Here is a 23,506-nt window from a genome sequence, read left to right as displayed (position 1 = left end):
AATTTTTATGTATATAGGGTGTTCATTGAACATGCGGCAAAAATTTAAAGGACTATTTCTTGGACTATTCTAAGGATATTTTGTCCTTTGATAAGGCGCTTTGTTTCGAAGACATGGAGCGAAATGGAAGAGTTCTTGAACAGTCAAGTTCGAGGTGTACAGAGTTGAACCTCAAAACGACTTTTTTTTAACGAGTGCTTTCTTCAAAAGATTCCCACATTATTTTCGTATAAAGTTGAAGTAGAAAGCCAAACCCTTCACACAAAAAATAATCTCTTCTAAAAATATACCCCTTTCAATTCAAGTTTACATCATTATCGTACCAATAAAACTATAATACAGAGCTCGTCTTACCTTGTGCCGTACTCCCAATCATGTCGAGCAAAGGGCCGCTCTTCACCGTAACGTTTTTCACTTCCATAGCGGCCCGCTTCTGTTGGTGGGCGGCGCGCTGCAGCCTCAGCTGCTGCTCCATCTTCTCCTTGATCTCTTCGGCGCTCGCTTTGCCAGTAACAGTCGCCAACTTCGAGTCGGACGAACTTTCGATGACCAGAGACAGCTTGTTGGGAGGCAGGTTGCCGGTGCGGCTCCTAGTTATAACTTGCTGATTAGCCTTTTCCACCCTGCGATAAAAATCACAACAGGATGCACAAGCGGTTAGTGGTGTGGACAGACATGCCAAAGGGAAGGGGATCACAGGAAACGCCATTGTTAGGTGGGTTCCGTGACTTATAGGGACGAGACAGGGACGGGTCGGAATCTGACAGCAAGGTGCAGAATCTCTATGAAGCTTCATATGTCTCGAAATCAACAGTACGACACCCGAAGGATTCTTGTTTCACTTCTCAAAATACAGACTTATTCACGGTGGATGGCACTTTACAAGTTTCTGGTGAACCAGACAACGGATCACTATACTCAACGGATCTAGCCCCCAGTGACTTCTTTTTGTTCCCCAGACTCAAAAAGAATATGAAAGGAAAGCGTTTTGCCACTGTGGGGGGGGGGGGGTGAAACAAAAATCGATGGAAGGCTTGAAGGACATCCCGTTGAGTGGATTTAAAAACTGTTTTGAACAATGGAAGAATCGTTCAGAGAAGTGCGTTGTGGTCAATGGCGAATACTTTGAAGGTGATCAAAATTTGGTGTTGAAATATGGAGAAATGAAGAAGTTATGACGAAATTCCCGTTTTTTTGGGTCCCCCTTTCATAATTCAACCACGTTTTTTGAATCTCTCCGATACTCACCCCATCCTCTGTTTTCATTCATCTCTCTGAATCTTCGATGACAGCCGACAAAACGACCACCATAAATATCAACAATTTGCAATCACTTCCAACATCTCAAGTTGTTGTCGAGGCTATGGACAAAGCCTACCACGTCGATGACCCGAGTTCTATTCTCATACCGATACATTTATTTAATTGGATTTCCTCAACTGCCGATGACCAACTGCGGAGTCCCAAGGGGGCCCACACTCTTAGAATATCCCCGATACTCATTCATCCTTCTCTGCATCGAACACAAACGACATGCGACCTTGACGTGAATTCGTACCCGTGTTGTTCATCTACTGATTTGAATTTCCCGCTATACGCGCGGTAGCTTCTGATTGGTCGACTGGATGACGGCAAAAGTGGAGGAGTGGGGACGACTACATCACACCTACCTCGAGTTGGGTGTTCCACAAGGTTCCCATCGAAGGTCGTAAAATCGCCAGAATGAAGCGCCGTAAGAAAAAGCATGGGATTTTGGACTGGAACTCTCCTAGCTATATTACTTTCGCGTTTCCAATATTTTCATCTTCATCTTTTATTTTTATAATTCAACCACGCCCTTTAAATCTCTCCGACACTCACCCCATCCTCTGTTTTCATTCATCTCTCTGAATCGTCGATGACAGTCGACAAAACAACCACCATAAATATCAACAATTTGCAATCACTTCCAACATTTAAAGTTGTTGTCGAGGCTAAGGAGAAAGTTCTACCACGCCGATGACCCGAGTTCTATTCCCATACCGATACATTTTTTTAATTGGATTTCCTCAACTGCCGATGACCAACTGCGAAGTCCCAAGGAGGCCCACGCTCTTTGAATCTCCCCGATACTCATTCATCCTTCTCTGCATCGAACACAAATGACGTGCGACCTTGACGTGGGCTCGTACCCGCGTTGTTCATCTACTGATTTGAATTTCCCGTTGTACGCGTGGTAGCTTCTGATTGGTCGACTGAATGACGGCAAAAGTTGAGGAGTGGGAACGACTACGTCACACCTACCTCGAGTTGGGTGTTCCACAAGGTTCCCAACGAAGGTCGTAAAATCGCCAGAATGAAGTAAGAAAAAACATGGGATTTTGGACTGGAACTCTCCTAGCTATATTACTGCCACTTCCATTAGAATGTAGTAGCAACTTTTATTTTTCAAATGGAACACCCTGTATATAATATTATTTTTGGCAATTGTTGTTGATTCTAAAAATAATATTACGTACAGGGTGTTCAATTTGAAAAATCAAAGTTGCTACTACTTTCTAATGGAAGTGGTAACACTGCATCTTTAAAAATATTCAACTTGATAGTCCCCAGGTCATATTGATTTCCTGAGGACGCTACCTTGGTTAACGAAACGCGCGCCGAGAGACCGTATTTTTGTTCAGGTGTTGAGAAATTGTTTTCAATAGAAAATATTTTAGTTGGGTAGAGAATGTCCGAATATGCTCTCTATTAAATTTTAAAAGTGATCAGTTGTCTGGAACCACACGTTAAACGGTAAGACCTCGTTAATCCTTAGCGCGACAGGTGGTTAACGGAAAGACAGATTTCAAACGGACAGACATACAGATTCACCAGAAACGTCTAATGTGCAATTTTTTAAGGACAAAACACAAGCACTGCAGGAAAATCCTTAAGGCGCTCTAAGAGCGGTGCCTGTGCGAAAATAGTAATTGATTTGAATCGCTGAAGACTAAATCCATTCGGAAAAACGTTCCCAGGAAGTTCATTCCACATGAACGCAGTTTTCCAAATGAAACAGTTCTGCGTTTATGTGGATTGCGAAAGTAGTGATTCAAATCAAATGTGAATCGCTACTTTCGCATAGGCACAGCTCTTAGAGTGCCTTAAAGATTTTCCTTTAGTGCTTGGGTTTTGACCTTAAAAAGAAAACCGTGAATCACCCTGTATATAGTTGTAGTATTTTATTTATTTAGGTTAAACTAATATATCATACTTATAGATAATTTATCTCTTATGACTAGGTTCATATAGAATCAAATTTCATAAAGAGATGAAATGACTGATTCAGAAGTATTTTGGAATTGAAGGTTCAATAAATTATTTATCAAATTTTTTTATTTTTTCAATCATTTCAGTCCCATTTTTCAAAGGTGAATAGTTTTGAAAGTTCAATTCCCGAAAACCTAGGGTTTATTTAATAAAGTTCAGATCTACGTCAACTTCAACAAAATGTGTAATCCACAAGTTGTTCTAAGGAACACCTATCGAAACTTTCTATTAACATATGGCATATGTTTAGACTAACATATACCAAATAGTTTCAAATTAATTTATATTTAGGAATATCTCCATGACTCATAACAAGATTTCAAATATACAGTCTGTAAAAGCCAAATGGAATAAATTCATTATTTCGGTTACTGTACATATTGAAAAAAAAAAAAAAAAAAAAAAAAAAAAAAAAAAAAAAAAAAAAAAAAACGAAACACATCAAATGTAAATTATACGAAAAAGAACTATGGATGTTAACGAAGTGGATCTTCAAAATGTTCACCGCGAACGTCTTGATAACATTCTTATCTCAAATAAAACTGTCTTCTAACATTATTTAACATATCAGGCGTGACCGACCTAATCGCAAGCGTTAATCGTTCTATCAAGTCATTCAAATCTGAAGGTTTAGTTTTGTACACATTGCTCTTTACATATCCCCCATAAAAAGAAATCTAATGATGAAAGATCAGGTGATCGCGCCGGCCATTCAATCGATCCTCGCCTCCCTATCCACCAAATGGGAAATGTTGTATCGAGGTATTGCCGGACATTAACTTGGTAATGTGGTGGTGCTCCATCCTGATGAAACCATATCATATTCATTGGACCTTGAGGATTTCCTGGATCAGGATATAAATTTGCTAAACTTGGAATGACATAATTTTGAAATAGTGCCAAACAATTATCGCCATTCAAGTTACCCTCAATGAAAAAGGGACTAATAATATGGTTTCCTACAATCCCTGCCCAAACATTAACCTCTTGAGGGTATTGTGTGTATTCTTCTCTCATCCAGTGAGGAATTTCCGTTGACCAGTAGCGGCAATTTTGCCGATTAGCATAACCGTTAAGGTCCTGAGTATTTTCTTTTTTTTTATAAACTTGAATTTTACTCTTTTATATATACATATCTTTTATATCCTCCATTTCAACAAAATTTGTACCCATGTATTGCATTTTTTTCAAGTATTTACTATCCAAGCTTCGTCTTCAAGATCATGTCTTATGGTAATAAAGCATATTATTATTAATGTATGGATAACATTGAATGCCTGTCTACTCGATGTATGTGGGTTTTCCTCAAATTCAAGCATCACATCGAATTTGAGGTCATCACTCATTGCATTGGCAACTGCTTTTATTATCTGCACATGACCAAGCTCACGAATCTGCTTCTCTAGGTTGCTTATTGTTCCTTGATATGTGGGCGGAAAATTGGGAAATTTCTCATGAAATAGGCGAGCTACTTACTATTGCGTTCGGGTTTTATCTCCGTACCTGTTTTATGCATTTCGGTTAATCTAACCATTTGTCAGCCTTGAAGTTAACGAACTTCAAAGTTAAATTAAAATACTGACAACTAATGTAACATACAAAACAAGTTGACAAGACGTTTTAAAGTAAGGGTGCCTCGGAAATTATTTAGTTTTTTAAAGGACACCATCGAAAAAGAACATTGCTATGGTTTTAGCTTACTTTCTTATTATCAATACCTTGACATGAAATCAATTTTGAATATATTGCAATAAGTTTTCAGTGTATTTTACTGAATTTCTGTAACCACATGATTTTAATTCAACTTAAACTTAATTTAACTTAAAAGCAATAACATTGTTGAATAGAGAATGAAGAGACCTTTCAAACGATATATCACAAGCCTATACTTCTGATTTGAAAAATGGGGGTTGTACCTGTCATTCAAAGGGGGTTGAAGGTAGGGTTAGCATTTTTTCGTTGAAGTATGTGAAATTTTAATTCAAATCTGACGTGTTTCAGGATTTTTTTAAAATATGTACCGTAACCGAAATAATGATTTTATTCCATTTGGCTCTTACACACTGTATATTATTATACACAACGAGCAAATTTTTTTTCAACTATAGTAAACCATAACTAGAAAAAATAACACCTCATCCCAAGGATTAATATGCAAGGGTCTTGATAAAACAAAAGCAAACAAACTCACTTTTCTCCATATTGTTTGATCTCCCACAATTCCAATTTATCTTCATCCACCCACTCTTCGGAAACTTGAGGATCCATGTTTTGAGGAGACTCTGGCCTTTTCCTTTTCCTCAAACCACTTCTAATGGAGGTCACCTCTAAAAACCCGTTGAAAATTAGAAAAACTCAGATGACATCATCAAAAACTTATCAAAATGTTCATTCAATATTTCCTTTTGCGTTTGTACTTATCAAAATATCACCTACATCAGATAATGAATGATGGTGAACCAGTTGTATATAGTGCCAACTGTTTTGAGTCTTTATGCCAGATTGTAGAAACACCGAAACCTAATCCCTACCATAGTCAACTCCAACACAATCTCTGTCAAAACAGAAACAAAAGTAACCAATGCCAAACTGCAGATTTGAATCATGAGTCGACACACTCCCTAATCACACTCAACTGATTTTCAGCTCGTGTTGGAAACGAATATAATGAGTAAATTTTTTGCTGGTGTCTTTTTGGCAACACTGTTTTTGACAGATCACGCGTGAATCGTGTCTTATGTCATTGTCAAATTTGTTCAGTTTGGTCAATACTTCAATCATGAATCGACCTACCAATGAACAACGCTTGCAAATTATTGAATTTTATTATCAAAATTCATGCACTTCTTCCAATTTATGGGCAGTTTCGTCGGCCTATTGAAGGCACTATTCGGAAGCTTGTGACTAACATTGGAACCCAGTTTACATTATTGGACATTAAACCATCAACACGCATACATAGAATGAGGACGGTAGAAAATATTGCGGCTGTATCCGCCAGTGATCGTGATGACCGTAAAATGTCGATTCGCCGCCGTTCGCAGCAATTGGGCCTCTGTTACTCCACTAAGTGGAAAATTTTGCGAAAGGATTTGGGTGTAAAACCTTGTAAGATACAGTTGGTGCAAGTATTGAAGCCACACCGTCCAACATTTGGTGAATGGGCGCTGGCAAAGTTGAAAGAAGATCCACATTTTTATCGAAAAATTGTGTTCAGCGACGAGGCTCATTTCTGGTTGAATGGATACGTTAACAAGCAAAATTGCCGCATCTGGAATGAAGACCAGCTACAAGCATTGCAAGAGCTACTGGTGCATCCCGAAAAAGTCACTGTATGGTGTGGATTACGGGTCGGTGGCATCATCGGGCCGTACTTCTTCAAAGACGACAATGGCCGGAACGTTACTGTGAATGGCGAGCGCTACCGTGTGACGATTGACGACTTTTTGTTGCCCAAAATGGAAGAATTGGACATACCTGACATGTGGTTTCAACAAGACGGTGCCACATGCCACACAGCACCCAAAACAATGGCCCAATTAAGAGCCGCCTTCGGTGAAAAGTTTATCTCACGTTTGGGGCCCATCAATTGGCCGCCTAGATAGTGTGTTTTAACGCATTTACATCATTTCTTGTGGGGTAATGTTAAGGTTCATGACTACAGGGATAAACCAGCAACGACTGACGCTCTGGATGCCAATATTGAAGCATTTATACGTGAAATACCGGTCGATATGTTAGATAGTGTGGCAAAATTGGACCTTGAGCATGGGCCATCTAAAGCGGAGTCGCGGACAACATTTGCATGAAATCATCTTCAAATATCAAATTATATTGATCGCTCTATCGATTCCAACAAAGATTTCATCAATTTTTTCAAATTGTTTGTGTTGCTTTGAAAATCAAATCCTGTACCTCTTAAAAAATCACCAGTTAGTATAATATCATTCAAAATTTTATTAGTCTAATCAACAAGTTCAAAAACATGAAAAAGGTCATAAAAATATGAGCGATAGCTCATTCGATTCGGAATCACCCCTAGAAAAATGTTATTGAAGGATTTTGGTGCAGTTAAAACATTGGAATTTTTATTAACAAAATAAGATTTAAAAAAAAATTGTATTAATTTTTCGTTAATAACTCAAAAAATATCAACATCTAAGCAATTTTGAAAAAAGCTCGTTAAAGGAGAGGAAATTCCCGAAACTCTATCTTCATTATTTATAATTTTAATTTGACGTTGAAAATAGGGTTCTGCGCGGCTGTTACGGCTGTTACGGCATGCGCACGCTGCCGCTAAAGATAGTTTATCAGTTTATGTTATAATTTTTTTATAACATAAAGTGTCATTTTAAAAACTTGAAAAAATCTAGTATCTTCTTAACACTTGAATGAATCGAGTCCCGTAGAAAAAAAAGTTTAATCACCATTTTTCAAAAAGTTATTCAATTGTTAATTAACAAATTGTTTCCCAATCTCCGTTGGCATAAATAATGGGATAAAGGTATAAATAATTGGTCTATAAATTTTAAACTTCGTAGGGCCCTTTTGATATATATACTTCATACGATCCTGCGATAAAAGTTTATAAAAATTTATCAATTTGTTAATTATGATTTTTTATAACTATTGCAAAATGAAATATCTAAAAATTGTTGATATTTTTTTCTATTGATATTTAGCTATGCCTGTTTTCACATTAAACAATGGCAGTTATCAACATAGGATATAAATTTTTCACGTAATTTGTTTATTAAATTGTTTTGAACAAATAGAGAAATTCAATATTTTTGAATTTTTTTTTTGCCATTTTTTTGTCTAGAGAGAATTATTTTTTTTTAATTCTTAATTTTAATTTTTAATTGTTTAAAATCGATTTTTTTATATTTCGATTGTTTAAATAATTACTTAAGAAATAATTTTGCTTTTAAAAATCATAATTAACACTTTTAAATGGTTTGGAAAAAATATTTTTATTTATTATTTAGATGTTTATTAGTTCAACAATTTGTTATAAATAAATACTGACCAACTATAAATTGACCAATTGAACAGGTATAAATTATAATAAACTAAAAAAAAAAAATATGACACTTTTTTATTTATATAGCTGTTAAATTATATATATATATATATATATATATATATATATATATATATATATATATATATATACAAATCAAAAAATAAATAATTAATGGACATAACACTCCAAAAATTAATTATTTATTTTTTGATTTGTATATCATACACACTCGATAAAATCTTCTTTGTCTATATATATATATATAGGTCAATATTTGTTTATAACAAATTGTTAAACTAATAAACAATTAAATAATAAATAAAAAACTTTTTTTTGTCAAACTATTTAAAAGTGTAAATTATGATTTTTAAAAGCAAAATTTTTCTTAACTAATTATTTAAACAATCGAAATATAAAAAATAAAAATAAAAATTTTAAACAATTAAAAATTAAAATTAAGAAAAAAAAATTTAAATCATAATTATCGCTAGACAACAAAATAGCAAAAAAAATGTCATCAAAAATATTGAATATCTCTATTTGTTTAAAAAAATTTAATAAACAAATTATGTGAAAAATTCATATCCTATGTTAATAACTGCCATTGTTTAATGTGAAAACAGACATAGTTAAATATCAATTGAAAAAAAATTCATCAACAATTTTTAGATATTTCATTATGCAATAGTTATAAAAAATCATAATCAACAAATTAATGAACTTTTATCGCAGGATCGTATGAAGTATATGTATCAAAAGGGCTCCACGAAGTTTAAAATTTATAGGCCAAATATTTATACCTTTTATGCCATCATTTATGCCAACGGTGATCGGGAAAAATTTTGTTAGTTAACAATTGAATAACTTTTTGAAAAATGGTGATAAAACTTTTTTCTACGGGACTCGATTCATTCAAGCGTTAAGAAGATACTAGATTTTTATGTTATAAAAAAATTATTTCTTTTGATAAACTCTCTTTAGCGGCAGCGCCATAAATAATGGAGACAGAGTTTCGGGAGTCGGGACTTTTTTATCGGAAATTTCCTCCTCTTTAACGATCTTTTTTTCAAAATTGCCTAAATATTAATATTTTTTGAACGAAAAACTAAATACCATCTTTTTTCAATCTCATTTTGTTAATAACAATTGTAATTTCTTTACCTGCACCAAAATCCTTCAAAAACATTTTTCTAGAGGTGATTCCGAATCGAATGAGCTATCACTCATATTTTCAAGACCTTTATCACTATTTTCCATGTTTTTGAACTTGTTGATTAGACTATATCACACGTATAAAACAATCCTACTCACCTCTAACAGTTTTTGGTAATTCCAAAGGTATGACAACTTTCCGCCTGAGATACTGTGTCCTCTCCATGAACTGCCCAATATGCCTGTGCTTCAGCAACTCCAAAGACAGAATCTCCGTCTCCGTCGTTATCTGATGCTTGCCGTCGGCGTTCGGCGGTTTGGTCTGCATATCATCCCACCTCAAACAAGCCCAAAGTATCTTCAACTGAAGCGCCGCGTTCGCCAACGACTTCAAATTAACCGTTCTATAAATCCAGCACGTTTTGAACAGCGGCCTGGAGCACGGGTACGGCCACACGCTGTTGTTCGCCTTGGCCAAGGCGTGGAACCCGTTAATGTGGATCCTACCGGCGTTCCTCGCCAACTTTCTGGTTTCGTGTCTGGGCAGGACCAAGAGAGAAGAACGGTTGTTCCTGGTACGGAAGGTCGAGCAAGCAGGATACTTGACCACTTGCCTGCGTTTACGTTTGAGCTCCAGTGTCGTCGGCACCCTCTTCAGAATCACCTTTCCTTCGGTCGACATGGTCGTGTACACCCGTTCTGTGCCGTCTTCGGCATGTTCGGCCTTGATAGTTTTCTCCTCGCGCTTCACCCCGAGCTTGTAGGCGCAGAATCGTCGGTTCTGCTGGGCGCTGTACCCAGCAGATCTAGCGTTAAGAGTCTTTATAGTTTGGCTGCTAGTGCCGTTAATGGAAGAACAAACCGTAACGGTATCTATTATGTCTTCGCTTTCAGACACGCTCTTAACCACGCCGTCCACCGCTGTGGTACTAGTCGTAACCGTCGTGGTTGTGGTAAAGGTACTAGTAACCGTTACTTCCTTTTTCTCTGGCTTAGCACCGAGGATCATCTCCTTGATGGCGGTCGGAGACATAGACTTTAAATCTACTTCGTCGCACGGTTCCATTTTAGGTTTCTTTCGCGGCGACTTTAACTGATCACCACTTTCGAGCTTAGGATCGGATTCTTTAGACTCCTCCTTCTCCTCTTTCGGTTCCAGCTTCACCTCATATTCTTTAACAGGCACAAAGGCGTCGCCTTCGTCCTCGAGCTTGGTAGCCACCAATACCGCGTTGACCAAATCCTTACAAATGCTCTCTTTCGTCGGGATGACGACGGACTCCCTTTCCTTCGCAACCGACGGCTGTTGGGGCGACTTCAAAGTTTGTTCCAATATAGAAGGAGGCTTCTGTTCCAATACAGGAGGTTTTTTGGTGGGTGTGTTGACAGTTTGAATTATGGGCAATTTGACAGCTGAATTCGTGGCAAGATTAGCTTTGCCCAACAAGTATAGGAGATCCTTCCGCACCTTGACCCTTTGAATGCACATCGGGGAATAGCAAGTGTTCTCGGTGTTGTTACTGGAGTTGCAACCTTTGCTGTAACACTGGGAACCCTTTGCCAGTTTGATAATCGTATTATAATGGATGCGAAGCGCGTGTATTCTCTTAGCGATCGAGTTGAGCACTTCCCGATTCGGTTGGATCTGAGCGTTATTAGGCAGCGTGACCTTTCCGCTCATCATATTGTTGAGCTGTTTATCTAAACCTTCCGCGTTCGCTTCATCTTCCGCCTCCACGTCTATCACGTCTTCTTCTTTCAGAACCTCCTCCGTCTTGGCCAGAGAAATTTTTCTCTCCTCCAGAATTTTCAGCTGAACACGTCTAGCTAGTAAATTATCCAGTTTACATTTCTTAGCGACCTTCGGATAGAGCAAACGGCCGGGAGTCAGCAGAGCTTTACTGACGTTTATTTCCTCGAAATATTTGGGAGGAAGAGAAATTTCGATGTTCCTCAAAGCGGCGGGGACGTCATCGGCGTCTTCTCTCACTTTACCATCTTTCAGTCTGGACATTAAGAACTCGTACATGTGGGAATCGAGGGCAAGTACTTTGTTTCCGGCGCCATCTTTGATCTGCAGCATCATCTTCTGCGGAGGAGCAGCCAGACCCATTTCCCTCGAATTAACGTGCTGGAAGTTTCTCGGGATGCGGATCCAGAGCCAGCCCCATCTGCCGTGTATCCTGTACTCCTCCCCTTTCTGCTTCCACAGCTGATGCTTGAAACTCATGGTATATTTGACGTATCCGCTGACTATCATGCGGTTCCGTTCCTCCTCCTCCTCGCGCTCCTTCTTCTCGCGTTTCTCAATCTTTTTGCGTTCTTCTCTCTCGGTAGCAGTTATCCTGGACAGTCGCGTATGTCCCAACTGTTCGTGCCAAACGGTAGCGAACACCACCGGTTTAATGCAAGCTTGAAGCACGACCAACACCCTGGCGAAATCTTTAGGCTGCTGACAACTGCCGACGATCGTCAGCCAATGCTTGCGCAGTAGATGCCAGTTGGGATGCATGAACGGCGAGGGAATCTGCTGTTCGAGTTGCAAGATGGTGTGACGCAGGGTGTTCATGATCAGCGTCCTGCTTCCGCTGAGAGTGCCGACCCATTTGAATTCGGACGCGGGCGTCAAAGAGAACTTGTGCGACAGATGTCGCTTCTTGTCCCTTTCTTCGTTGCGCTGCGGTTTGTTCAGAGCGATGACGTTCGTGGTGAACTGGTTCACGTACAGCTTGAACGAGTTCTCCATCCCGAGTTTGAAGAGGTAAGTGCCGCTGGCCATCTGACTGGATTTCAGCCGCGTCATTCGAGATTCGTCGCGCTCATTATCGTCGCGACTCAGAATTCCCAAGCTCTTTCGGCGCAAGTCTTCCATGTTGAACGTTCTGGGTGTGACCGTGCCTGTTTTTGATCGCGTCGAAACGTCCTTGTTCTTGTCGGGCTCGTCGACGTCCATCTGGAGGTCTTTCTCCAAAGACTTGGTGGAAGTGGCAACGGTTTCGGTGTGATTCACTTCCATAGGTGTATCGATCGTCGTGGTTGTAACGACTTCGGTGGTTTCCACAGCCATAGGCACTTCATCGGTAACTTCTGGCAACTCTTCATGCATCTTAGCGACCATATCTTCCGCGTTCTGTCTTTCTTTTTCTTTGCGCTCTTCCTCCATTTTCTCTTCGATTTCTTTATTGGTTTTGATAATCAAAGCGTTTTCAGCATCCAGGTAAGTTTTTTTGTTGCCCTTGTACTGATTTGTTAGCTTCTCTGTTAGTTCCATTTGTCTGGAAATTTCGCCTTTGTATTCCCGTAGTTCTCTGCAGACAATCGACTCCATGTCCTTGGAGTCCAACTGCTTCATCAGTTCCTCGAATTGAAGAACTGTAGAGTAGTAGTGAATTTCGCCTTCCTGACTTTCGCTAGAGAGGAAAAATGTACTTTACCAGTTTGGAAAACTGTCAAGGGAGTCAAAATATATTTGTAGTCTAACTTAGCCAACTATAAATCTAATAAATGAATGCAAAAAAAATTAAAACATATGTATACAGGCTGATTCACGGTGGATGGCACATTAGACGTTTCTGGTGAACCAGACAACGAATCACTTTGAAAATTTAATGGAGGGCATATTCGGACATTCTCTAGCCAACTAAAATATTTTCGACAATGCGGTGTTGCCGCTTCTATTAGAAAGCAGTAGCAACTTTAATTTTTCAAATGGAACACTCTGTAAATAATATTATTTTTGGAATCTCCAATAATTGCCCGACAACTTTTCTTGATATTTCTCTATACCTATCTGTTACCGTTTTCGAAATAAAAATTAATTTCAATTTTTTTCTTCGAAAATCATGACTTCTAAAAATGCCGATATCTTTTAGTTAAGAAGTACTATGATATCGGAATTTGGTTTGGAGTTAGGTGATACTTGGACACTTCCCACACGTCAGCCTAATCTCCGTTACTTCAATACAGGGTGGTAAAAAAATACAGTTTTTTCGTTTGCTTGAAAAAGTTGCTGAAATTTGATTATTTTAAATGGAACACCCTGTATATTATTGAAAATTCGGAAAGCTGCTGAAATTTGCTTTCTTTCTATGTTCATACCTATACCTAACTAGTCAAGTTTCGGACTTATGAACATTTATTTGTGAAAATGTCCCTTCAGAATGGTATTTCCATTCGGTATTTGGTGAGCAGGCCATGATTACTATTTGACAGTAGCGTTGTGACATTCTCCTAATAATATCGACATTTTCGTCACTTCAGAAGTTGCAAATACCTTCAAAACGATGGAACAAAACTATTCAAACGAAGTTCTTATGAATTTGTTTATTATTTTTGGACAGTGTGACAAAATTATCAGCAGAACATGTAGAAAGTTCAATGAAATGTATCCGAATCTACCGCCAATGAACCTCAAGAAATTTATACGAATTCAGAACAATTTCAATGCATTTGGATCAACTTTAAAAGCACCAAGAAACTTGCCTCGACCCGTAACTTTCGAAGACAACCAGATTAATGTCTTAGCATATTTTCACGCATTTCCCGAGTCATCGATAAGAAGTGCTGAAGAAGATTTGGGTATAAAATATTAATCGGTTCAAAGAATCTTGCGAAGACATAAAATGCATGATTATAAATTCACCAAAATTCAAGCAATGAAGCCTCAAGATCCTCAACAGAGAGTAGAATTTTGTGAAATGTTGTTGACACGCATTCAAGAAGATCCACTTTTTTTAAATAAGATTATTTGGACTGATGAATCGAAATTTTCGAGAGAAGGGATTTTCAATAGAAAAAATCGTCATTATTGGTCCAGTGAAAATCCTCACGTCACAAAAGAAGCCGGATTTAAAGAAAAATTTAGTTTTAATGTCTTCTGCATGTTGATGGACAACAAATTGAGGTACGTGATATACGAGTAGTCATTAACATCCAGAAGCTACCTGAATATTTTGGAGAATACTGTAGACAGTTTCGTGGATAATATGCCACTCGAAGATTATCGAAACTGTTGGTACCAACTAGACGGAGCTCCTGCACATTGCACAAGAGAAGTGAGCGCAGAACTTGATAGACTATTTGACGATCGGTGGATGAGGCGCTTGGGACCATGGAATTGGCCAGCGAGATCACCCGATCTTAATCCATTAGATTTTTATTTGTGGGGAATGTTTAAAGAAAAAGTTTACAAAATACCCGTGCGTTCGAGAGATGAATTGTTAGAAAGGATTGCCCAAACATTTGAAGATTTGGATCCCAATGAAATCAGATCTGCCACCACGAAAGCAGTCAACACCGCATTTTAAAGTGCTTGGAAGTGAACGGCCAGCGATTCGAACATATTTTGAAATAGTCCACATGATTGTTTTACTTTTTTATAATTATTCATATCAATATTTCCAATTTCAAGTTTCTTGGTGCTTTTTTAAAGTTTATCCAAACATATTGAAATTGTTCTGAATTCGTATAAATTTCTTGAGGTTCATTGGCGGTAGATTCGGATACATTTCATTGAACTTTCTACATGTTCTGCTGATAATTTTGTCACACTGTCCAAAAATAATAAACAAATTCATAAGAACTTCGTTTGAATAGTTTTGTTCCATCGTTTTGAAGGTATTTGCAACTTCTGAAGTGACGAAAATGTCGATATTATTAGGAGAATGTCACAACGCTACTGTCAAATAGTAATCATGGCCTGCTTACCAAATACCGAATGGAAATACCATTCTGAAGGGACATTTTCACAAATAAATGTTCATAAGTCCGAAACTTGACTAGTTAGGTATAGGTATGATATACATAGAAAGAAAGCAAATTTCAGCAGCTTTCCGAATTTCCAATAATATACAGGGTGTTCCATTTAAAATAATCAAATTTCAGCAACTTTTTCAAGCAAACGAAAAAACTGTATTTTTTTACCACCCTGTATTGAAGTAACGGAGATTAGGCTGACGTGTGGGAAGTGTCCAAGTATCGGTAACAGATAGGTATAGGGAAATATCAAGAAAAGTTATCGGGCAATTGTTGGAGATTTCAAAAATAATATTATATACACAGTGTTCCATTTGAAAAATCAAAGTTGCTACTGCTTTCTAATAGAAGCGGCAACACCGCATTGTCGAAAATATTTTAGTTGGCTAGAGAATGTCCGAATATGCCCTCCATTAAATTTTCAAAGTGATCCGTTGTCTGGTTCACCAGAAACGTCTAATGTGCCATCCAGCATGAATCAGCCTGTATATACAGTGCATGTCTTTAATGCCCCCCCCCTTTTATTTTTTGAAGGGGTCAACTCAAAAAATTGAAATTGGGTTGATGTTTGGTTTTCCATTGCTCAGAGCAATGGAAAAAATATGAGTAGGTACCTAAAAATGAAAAAAAAATCTCGAAAAACTCTACGAGACATAGGAAGACGTGAAAGTTGCTATTGTGTTTTTATTCAAATCCAGGGCCGTAATTTAAAAGGGAATAACTCACACAATTATAATCGAATATTACCGAAACGTCCCGACATATAAAATTGAATTTAATTTCTCAGTATGAAGTGAACGTCTACGATCCAAAAAGTACAACTAAAAATACAGGTCCGTATTTGAAAATTCTAAGATGGGGGTAGCCCAAGTCAGATGACACCCTGTATAAAAGATTCAAGGATAAATTCTGAGAGCCCACATCAAGTGCCAATAGCAAAATGTGGACAGATTTTCAATATGTCTGCGAAGACAGAAAATATAGACAAAAAAATAATTTGGGATTTTTTTGTTTTTCCTGTATATCTTCAGAACCAAAAAATCTATATTCGATTTTTTACATCATTGAGTAGGTCTCTGAAATACGCAACTTTGCCATAATTTAACCAACACTCTATCTCTTATTGTTTACAAGATCCCCATGTACAGAAACGAATTTGAATAGCCCTGTATAATATGTTAGCTAAGTGATTTATAATTTGTAAAAGCTCATTCAATTTTTATACGATTGAAATTTCATCTTTTTAACTTGTATTTTTGTGTAAATCTCATTTATATACAAGCAATTTTCAGAAAAATTCATAAGGTTAATATTGATTTGGACTAAAGAGAAACGTGCAGAAACACGTTCATTGAAAACAATATCCTAACATTAACATCTATCTATCTCTACAAATTACACAACACAACAAAGTTTTTGTTTCGGGGTTGAAGTTAGATGATTTTAATGTATTTCCACGTGTTAAAACCGAAAGTGACCATAAAAATTATATATTAGCTCTTGTTTTCAAGATATAGTATCATTATATTATATATATATATATATATATGTATATTGAGTTTTTAACAAATGAAATATTTCATCACCAACAGTTGGTACACATGTTTGTTTACATAACACCCCTCTCATCAGCTGTTCTTAAGTAGTAAACATAACCTATGTGAGTTTGTCAATTGTACGCACGTGGTTGCTATTGAAATTATCGTGTGAAGTTGATTTTTAAATTAATTTAAGTGCTGATCTGAAATGCCTCGAAAGTGTGTGAATTCTGTCGATAGCTTTTGCTATATATGTGGTGAAATAACATTTAAGGCTCAGAAACGTAAAATGACACCTATCATTAAGACAGCCTATGAACATTATTTTGGTGTGAAAGTTGGGGACCATGGCTTTTGCAGTACCTATGGTTTGGCGTGAGCCTACCAATCATACAGACGACTGTTATTTCTGCTTAACTCCTCCCATTAAGCAAGGTTTATCTATGAAGAAAAGAGGAACGGTTAAATACCCTAATCTCCCATCTGCTCTTCGGCCTGTACCACACTCAGACAATTTGCCAGTCCCTTCTCCACCCCAAAACTATGAAATTTTAGAGGAAGGTGATGAAGACTGTTTAGAAGGAGCAACCCATCCTTCTACATCCTATGACCCTGATTTTGAGGTAAGCGATAGGTCTAGTGATCCGCACAGAATTAGTCAAGCAGAGTTGAGTGACTTTATAAGAGATCTTCGCTTGTCTAAGGAAAAGGCTGTTAGGGTCAAGACTACAACAGTGGAATCTTCTAAAACATGATGTGAAAATATCTCAGTACAGACAGCGTCAAAAAGATTTGCTTCCTTTTTTTGAGAAAAAAGAAAACCTCGTAGTTTGTTCTGATGTTAATGGTTTGATGGACTGCTTGAATTTGGATCACACTCCATCTGAATGGAGACTGTTTATAGACTCTTCAAAACTAAGCTTAAAAGCTGTACTTCTGCATAATGGAAATCAGCTACCCTCTATTCCTATAGGTCATGCAGTTCACATGAAGGAAACGTATATAAATATGAAAACACTTCTCCAATCAATCAAATATGAACAACACAAGTGGCACATCTGTGGTGATCTGAAAGTCATTGCTATACTCCTAGGAATGCAATTAGGGTTCAAAAAGTACTGTTGTTTTTTGTGTCTGTGGGACAGTCGGGATAGAAAATCTCACTATAAAAAAATGAACTGGCCTACACGAGACCTAAACCCTAATGAGAAAAATGTAGTTTACGAGCCTCTTGTAGATCCTAAGGATGTTCTCCTTCCCCCATTACATATTAAGTTGGGACTAATGAAAAACTTTGTGAAGGCGATGGACCAGGAAGGACAAGCTTTTAAGTACTTGAGAGCAAAGTTTCCCAGGTTGAGTGATGCTAAAGTCAAGGAAGGCATCTTTATTGGGCCTCAAATCCGTGAAATCGTAAATGATCCTGCTTTTGACATGATTTTAACAGGAAATGAAAAAAGAGCCTGGGAAGCCTTTAAGGGGGTTGTACATGGGTTTTTAGGTAACAAAAGAGATGATAACTTCACAGCATTGGTTAAAGAGCTTCTTCAAGCTTACCACCAACTTGGATGCAACATGTCCTTAAAAATTCATTTTCTTCACTCTCATCTTAATTTCTTCCCACAAAACTGTGGAGCTGTGAGTGACGAACATGGAGAAAGATTCCATCAAGACATTGCCTTAATGGAACAGAGATATCAGGGCCGTTGGAATGAAGCAATGCTTGCAGACTACTGCTGGTCTGTGTGTAGGGATGCTCCAGAAGTGTTTTATAAAAGACAAGCTAAACGACAGCGATCTTACAATGAATCGGATGGACTTAATTGAAATTTGGTGGTACAAACTTCTTTTATTTGTCAAAACACTAAGAATAATGTTTTTTTTATTAATTTTGTACTTAAAATATTCTAAAAGAAACATAACAATATTGTTTTATGTACTTTCACTTTTCACGTATAGTATAACTACTCTTTAAGATTAAGTACTAGGTATCTCAACAACCAGAGCTAATAAAAATTTTTCATTGTTATTTTCGTTTTTATCACCCCAAAATTAGTAGAAATTGACTAATTTAGTGTAGGAAACATTCAAAAAATATTTTTTTGTTGTGTTGTGTTATTAATGTATACCCATCAAAATGCTAAAAATATGAATATAAACAGTGACTACCATGAATATGATACCAGACAGAAGAATGACTTCCATTTGCACCACTTGCAAAGAAAGCAACATATAAAGAGCCTTCTATATTCTGGAGCACATTTGTTCAATTTTTTGCCTGAAGACTTGAAACTCATCACCAATATGAAATATTTCAAACTATCTTTGAAAAAGTTTCTCATCCCCCATGCCTTTTATTCATTACACAAGTATAAAAAACGTAGCGACTAGGCAATTTTGTTTCAATGTAGTTTAACATGTGTTTATATTTAAATATTTTTTATTTTATTTTATTCATATTATTCTTAATCAATTTGTAACGACTAGAATGTTTGTGATGATTTTTTTCTTCCACTGTTGTTCCTGCACCGAAAATTAACTCAATTAAAGCTGAACACTTTAGACCATTAAATATACTACCAAGTCTTAAAAAAGTGTTAGAAATGTCTGTATATAACCAATTAATTCAGTACTTTAATACCAATAAATTGTTTATAGGCAACCAATCAGGTTTTAGAGCTAGACACTCATGTGAAACGTCTCTACAATTTTTAATAACTGAATGGAAAAATACAATTGATAGAAATCAGTACATTGTTGTGACATTTCTCGACCTTAAAAGGGCATTTGAAACAATTGATCGAAATATTCTACTTGAAAAATTAAAATATTATGGGATAACAGGGATTGTTTTCGATTGGATTCAAAGTTACTTATTCAACAGAAGACAGAAAACTAAATTTGGAAAATAATTATCAGATGAACTTATAATTGAGAGTGGCATACCCCAGGGTAGTGTGTTAGGTCCATTGCTTTTTATTATTTACCTAAATGATATTAATCACATATCCGGATCACACTGTATAAATCTTTTTGCAGATGATACATTGGTTTATTGTATACATGAAGATTTGGATCAGGCAATTGTCGAAATGAATAGGTCTTTAAATAGCATTGAAACATATTTATTTATTAATAAACTGAAACTAAATGTCAGTAAAACAAAAAGTATGATTTTGACATCATCTTATATGTATGATCAAATTGTTTGGGCAAATGCTGTTATAAAAATTAATAATGTTAGCATTGAAATTGTGACTGAAATAAAATATTTGGGTTTTATAATTGATAAAAATTCAAAACTAAATAGTCATGCTGATTTTATTTGTAAAAAAATATCTAAAACATTTTTTTTCTCTCTCGTATATGTAAAAAAGTGTCTATGTATGCTAGGTTGACTCTTTTTAAAAGCCTAATACAATCTCATTTTAATTATTGTACAACATTACTTTTTCTACTTGGTAAAAATAAAATAGAGCAATTGCAAAAGCTTCAAAATCGGGGCATGCGATTAATATTGGGATGTAGCCATTACTCAGCAATTGAATTGATGTTACATTGTCTAAACTGGTTTTCAGTTGAAGAACGTATATTATATATGACTATGATCTTTATATTTAAGCTGCATAAAGGATTGCTACCCAATTACTTTCAAAAATTCTTATTGAGAAATAATGAAGTTCACGATTACAATACGAGAAGAAGTAACAATTTTTACATTAATAAAACCAACACTAAATTTGGAATGCATAGCATATTTCATAAAGGCTTCAACGAATTTAATAAACTACCACAATTTGTAAAAGAATCTAATTCAATAAACCAATTTAAGTCATCATTAAAGAAGTATATTAGTGACAGCTCATTATGATATTTGTAATTTTTTATTTTTTAATGTGAACTAACCTAACAATCTATAGATATGTATGTATATTTGGTTTTCTTTGAAAGGTACTTTAAAATGTTATTATATTTACATAGTTAATGTTGTGAGATATTTATGCATTTGTAATTTTTCTTTTTTTTGTATATTAGGCTTGCCTACTTAATAAATAAATAATAATAATAATAATAATGTTTATATAATGAGAATTTTTCCCTCTTTATGTACTGTGACTTATCTCATGTTGTAAAGCAACCATAAGAGATTAAATAAATATCTATCTATCTAACTATATTGACGAATCTTATCCTCTCAAACCTATTTTAGAAATTGTATTGACGTGTCTGAAAACTGTGTGTTTCTTGAGACTAATAAAATTATTATCATCATTAAACCTATTTTAGAAATTGTATTGACGTGTCTATAAACTGTGTTTCTCGAGACTAATAAAATTATCATCATTACAAACAAAGTACTTACACAAATATCCTCCTACAAAGAAAATAGTACTTCCTTCCGTGACGATCATAACCTAAAGGCTCTTGTCGAGAGAGCTGTCCCTGCTTTTCCGAGTCAAGAACGCAGTCAACTACGCCCGATACCTTGTGCGAGCGACAAATTCCACACTGCCAATCTTCCTCAGGCACATTCACTAAGGGGGGATCCACACACTCCAAGTGGTAGACGGCGGGACAAGTTTCGCAGCACAGCAAATCCCCCAATTTATGACAGACACGACAATGGTCGTCATAGTGCATCGGTACTGGAACAATTGAAAATGAAAACTTAAAAATCCTATTCAAGAAACAGACGATGAATTGCTCTTGAATTTTAAATTAAAAAATCGTCAGGTCCATTTGAAATACCTATATTCAAATTTGAAAGAGTTCTTCCTGTAATTATAGCGCCTGTGAAACATTTAATTAATATGTCATTTGCAGGTGCAGGTGATATTCCAAATCATTTAAAAACTGCTAAAATTATACCCATTTTCAAAAAAGGGAACTGTGGACTTTCTAAAGTATTCGAATAAGCTTTTTTTGAACGCCCCTGTTTCATGTTAAGTCAAATGCAGCATGGATTTCCTTTCAAAAAATCAACAAATATGGCATTGTTTCCATTATTAAACAAAAACCTTGAATATGGTAATGGGAGAGAATGCCCAGCTGTGATTCTCTGAGATTTAATCATAAAAAACTTATTTCAAAGTTAGTAATGTATGGCGTAAGAGTTTTCCCAGTTGGCTGACTTCATTTCATGAAGATAGAAAACAATTTGTGTCAGTAAAAGTCGCCAGAAAAAATTAAATTAATAGAGTAAATTCTGAATGTTTGAACCTAAGTGTGGGTGTGCCACAGGGTTCAATAATGGGTCCTCTGCTGTTTATACTCTATGTAAATAACATTTACTTATTTATTTATTTATTTGACACTGTGGTACATTGAGTACATATGCTAAGTCATAATTAAAAAACAAAAATAAAACTACAGAAGTTGAACAATACAAAAAAATAAATATGGTTCACGTCCACAAACTTTCACAACATAGAAGTATTATATAAAAAATCGGAGAAGCTCTAGCAAATACTCTCAAAATGTCATGAAAAAGTGTCGTGCAAGAATTCCTCAAGACTGTAGTAACACTTCTGTAAGAGAAGTTTCTTCACCTCAATTTTAAAAAGTTTATCTGACTCGATTTTCCTAATAGATGCCGGCAAGTTATTATAACAGTTTGTTGCATTAAATAGTGGGGAGCATCTAAAGTGAGCCGTTTTGTGTGAGGGGGTTCTTAACAGTTTCCCATGACGGGTGTCTCTACCATGTATATCCGCATTTGTGACAAATTCAGTTATATTGTTACGGGCAAAAGTGACACACTTCAAGATAAATAAAGAAGGTGCCGTCAATAGGCCCTCTCTTAAGAAAATTGGTCTACAACTATCTTGAAAATCTATATTAAAAATTAGTCTCAGCAATCTTTTCTGAGCAACAAAAACTCGTGGAAATTCCCTTGCACATCCCCAAGAAATGATATTAAAGCTGATGTGAGAATAAGCCATAGAAAAATAGACATTCATCAATCCAAAATTATCTAGATTGTTTTTCAATTGTTTGATTGAGTAATATGCGGAATTGAGTTTGTTGCAGACCTTCTGAATATGACCGCTCCAGGTCAAATTTTCGTCTAAAGACGTTCCTAAAAACAAGACTTCGCTGGAAGATCGAATACCATTTATTGTGGAAGAGTCACTGCTGAAATTTTTCCTAATAAATGATTTCATTGAAACATCATTAAATCAATAGTTACCAAATGTCATTATGCCGCTTATGTAGATGACTTTTTGCTAGTTATCTAGTTATATTTGCACCAGATACAAAAATAGTAGAAAACAATTGTGCCGGATTGCAAATTACAGACATAACTTACATAAATATCAATATCTCTAAAAGGCTACTCAAGATTTTTCTATTTCAAAAAGCTCACTACTCTGTGGATGAGTTTCTCCTCGATTCTTAATTTGAATTGCAGCTTATTAACTTTTTTTTATGTATGTTTTATGTTTTATATTGACTTTTTTATCTTTTTTTATGTTTGATCTGTTGAATCAGCCAGTTCTTTATGATGATGTTGTGTTTTTTTTCTTGTCTAATGTGATTGTGAAGAAAAACTGATTCAATAAATGTTTGATTGACTGATTGAAAAGAGGTTATTCATATTCACAATTGGCAAAACAGAGTTGAAACCATATTTCTTTAATGTTCTCCCCCTTTCATTTTTTGAAAGGGTCAACTGAAAAAATTTAAATTTGGGATAATGAGATTAATGCATGAATACTTTATTTTGAAGTAAAATTGACAGAAA

The 23,506-nt window shown here is 36.0% G+C and overlaps 1 protein-coding gene across 5 annotated transcripts in view; it reads right to left on the bottom strand.

Annotated features, from left to right (window-relative positions):
* The window catches only part of E(bx) (nucleosome-remodeling factor subunit NURF301 E(bx)), a 110,133-nt gene that overhangs the window by 80,997 nt on the left and 5,630 nt on the right, over nt 1-23,506 (bottom strand). For 4 of the 5 annotated variants that reach the window (XM_074177693.1, XM_074177692.1, XM_074177689.1 and 1 more), the window contains exons 2-5: nt 21,125-21,407; nt 9,629-12,879; nt 5,483-5,618; nt 355-623 (exon numbers count right to left, since the gene is read on the bottom strand). In XM_074177693.1, coding sequence (XP_074033794.1) covers nt 355-623; nt 5,483-5,618; nt 9,629-12,879; nt 21,125-21,402 — 3,934 coding nt within the window. In that variant the 5' untranslated portion in view covers nt 21,403-21,407. The remainder of the gene's footprint in view (nt 1-354; nt 624-5,482; nt 5,619-9,628; nt 12,880-21,124; nt 21,408-23,506) is intronic. The other variant, XM_074177690.1, reaches the window with a different exon arrangement.

This window comes from Leptinotarsa decemlineata, unplaced genomic scaffold (genome assembly GCF_025532065.1).
Source record: "Leptinotarsa decemlineata unplaced genomic scaffold, Ldec_3_MD MMD2_tig00003192_RagTag_RagTag, whole genome shotgun sequence".
Classification (NCBI taxonomy): Eukaryota; Metazoa; Arthropoda; class Insecta; order Coleoptera; family Chrysomelidae; genus Leptinotarsa; species Leptinotarsa decemlineata.
The sequence above is the reverse complement of the archived record's forward strand: the minus strand, read 5'-3'. Positions and strand labels throughout refer to the sequence as shown.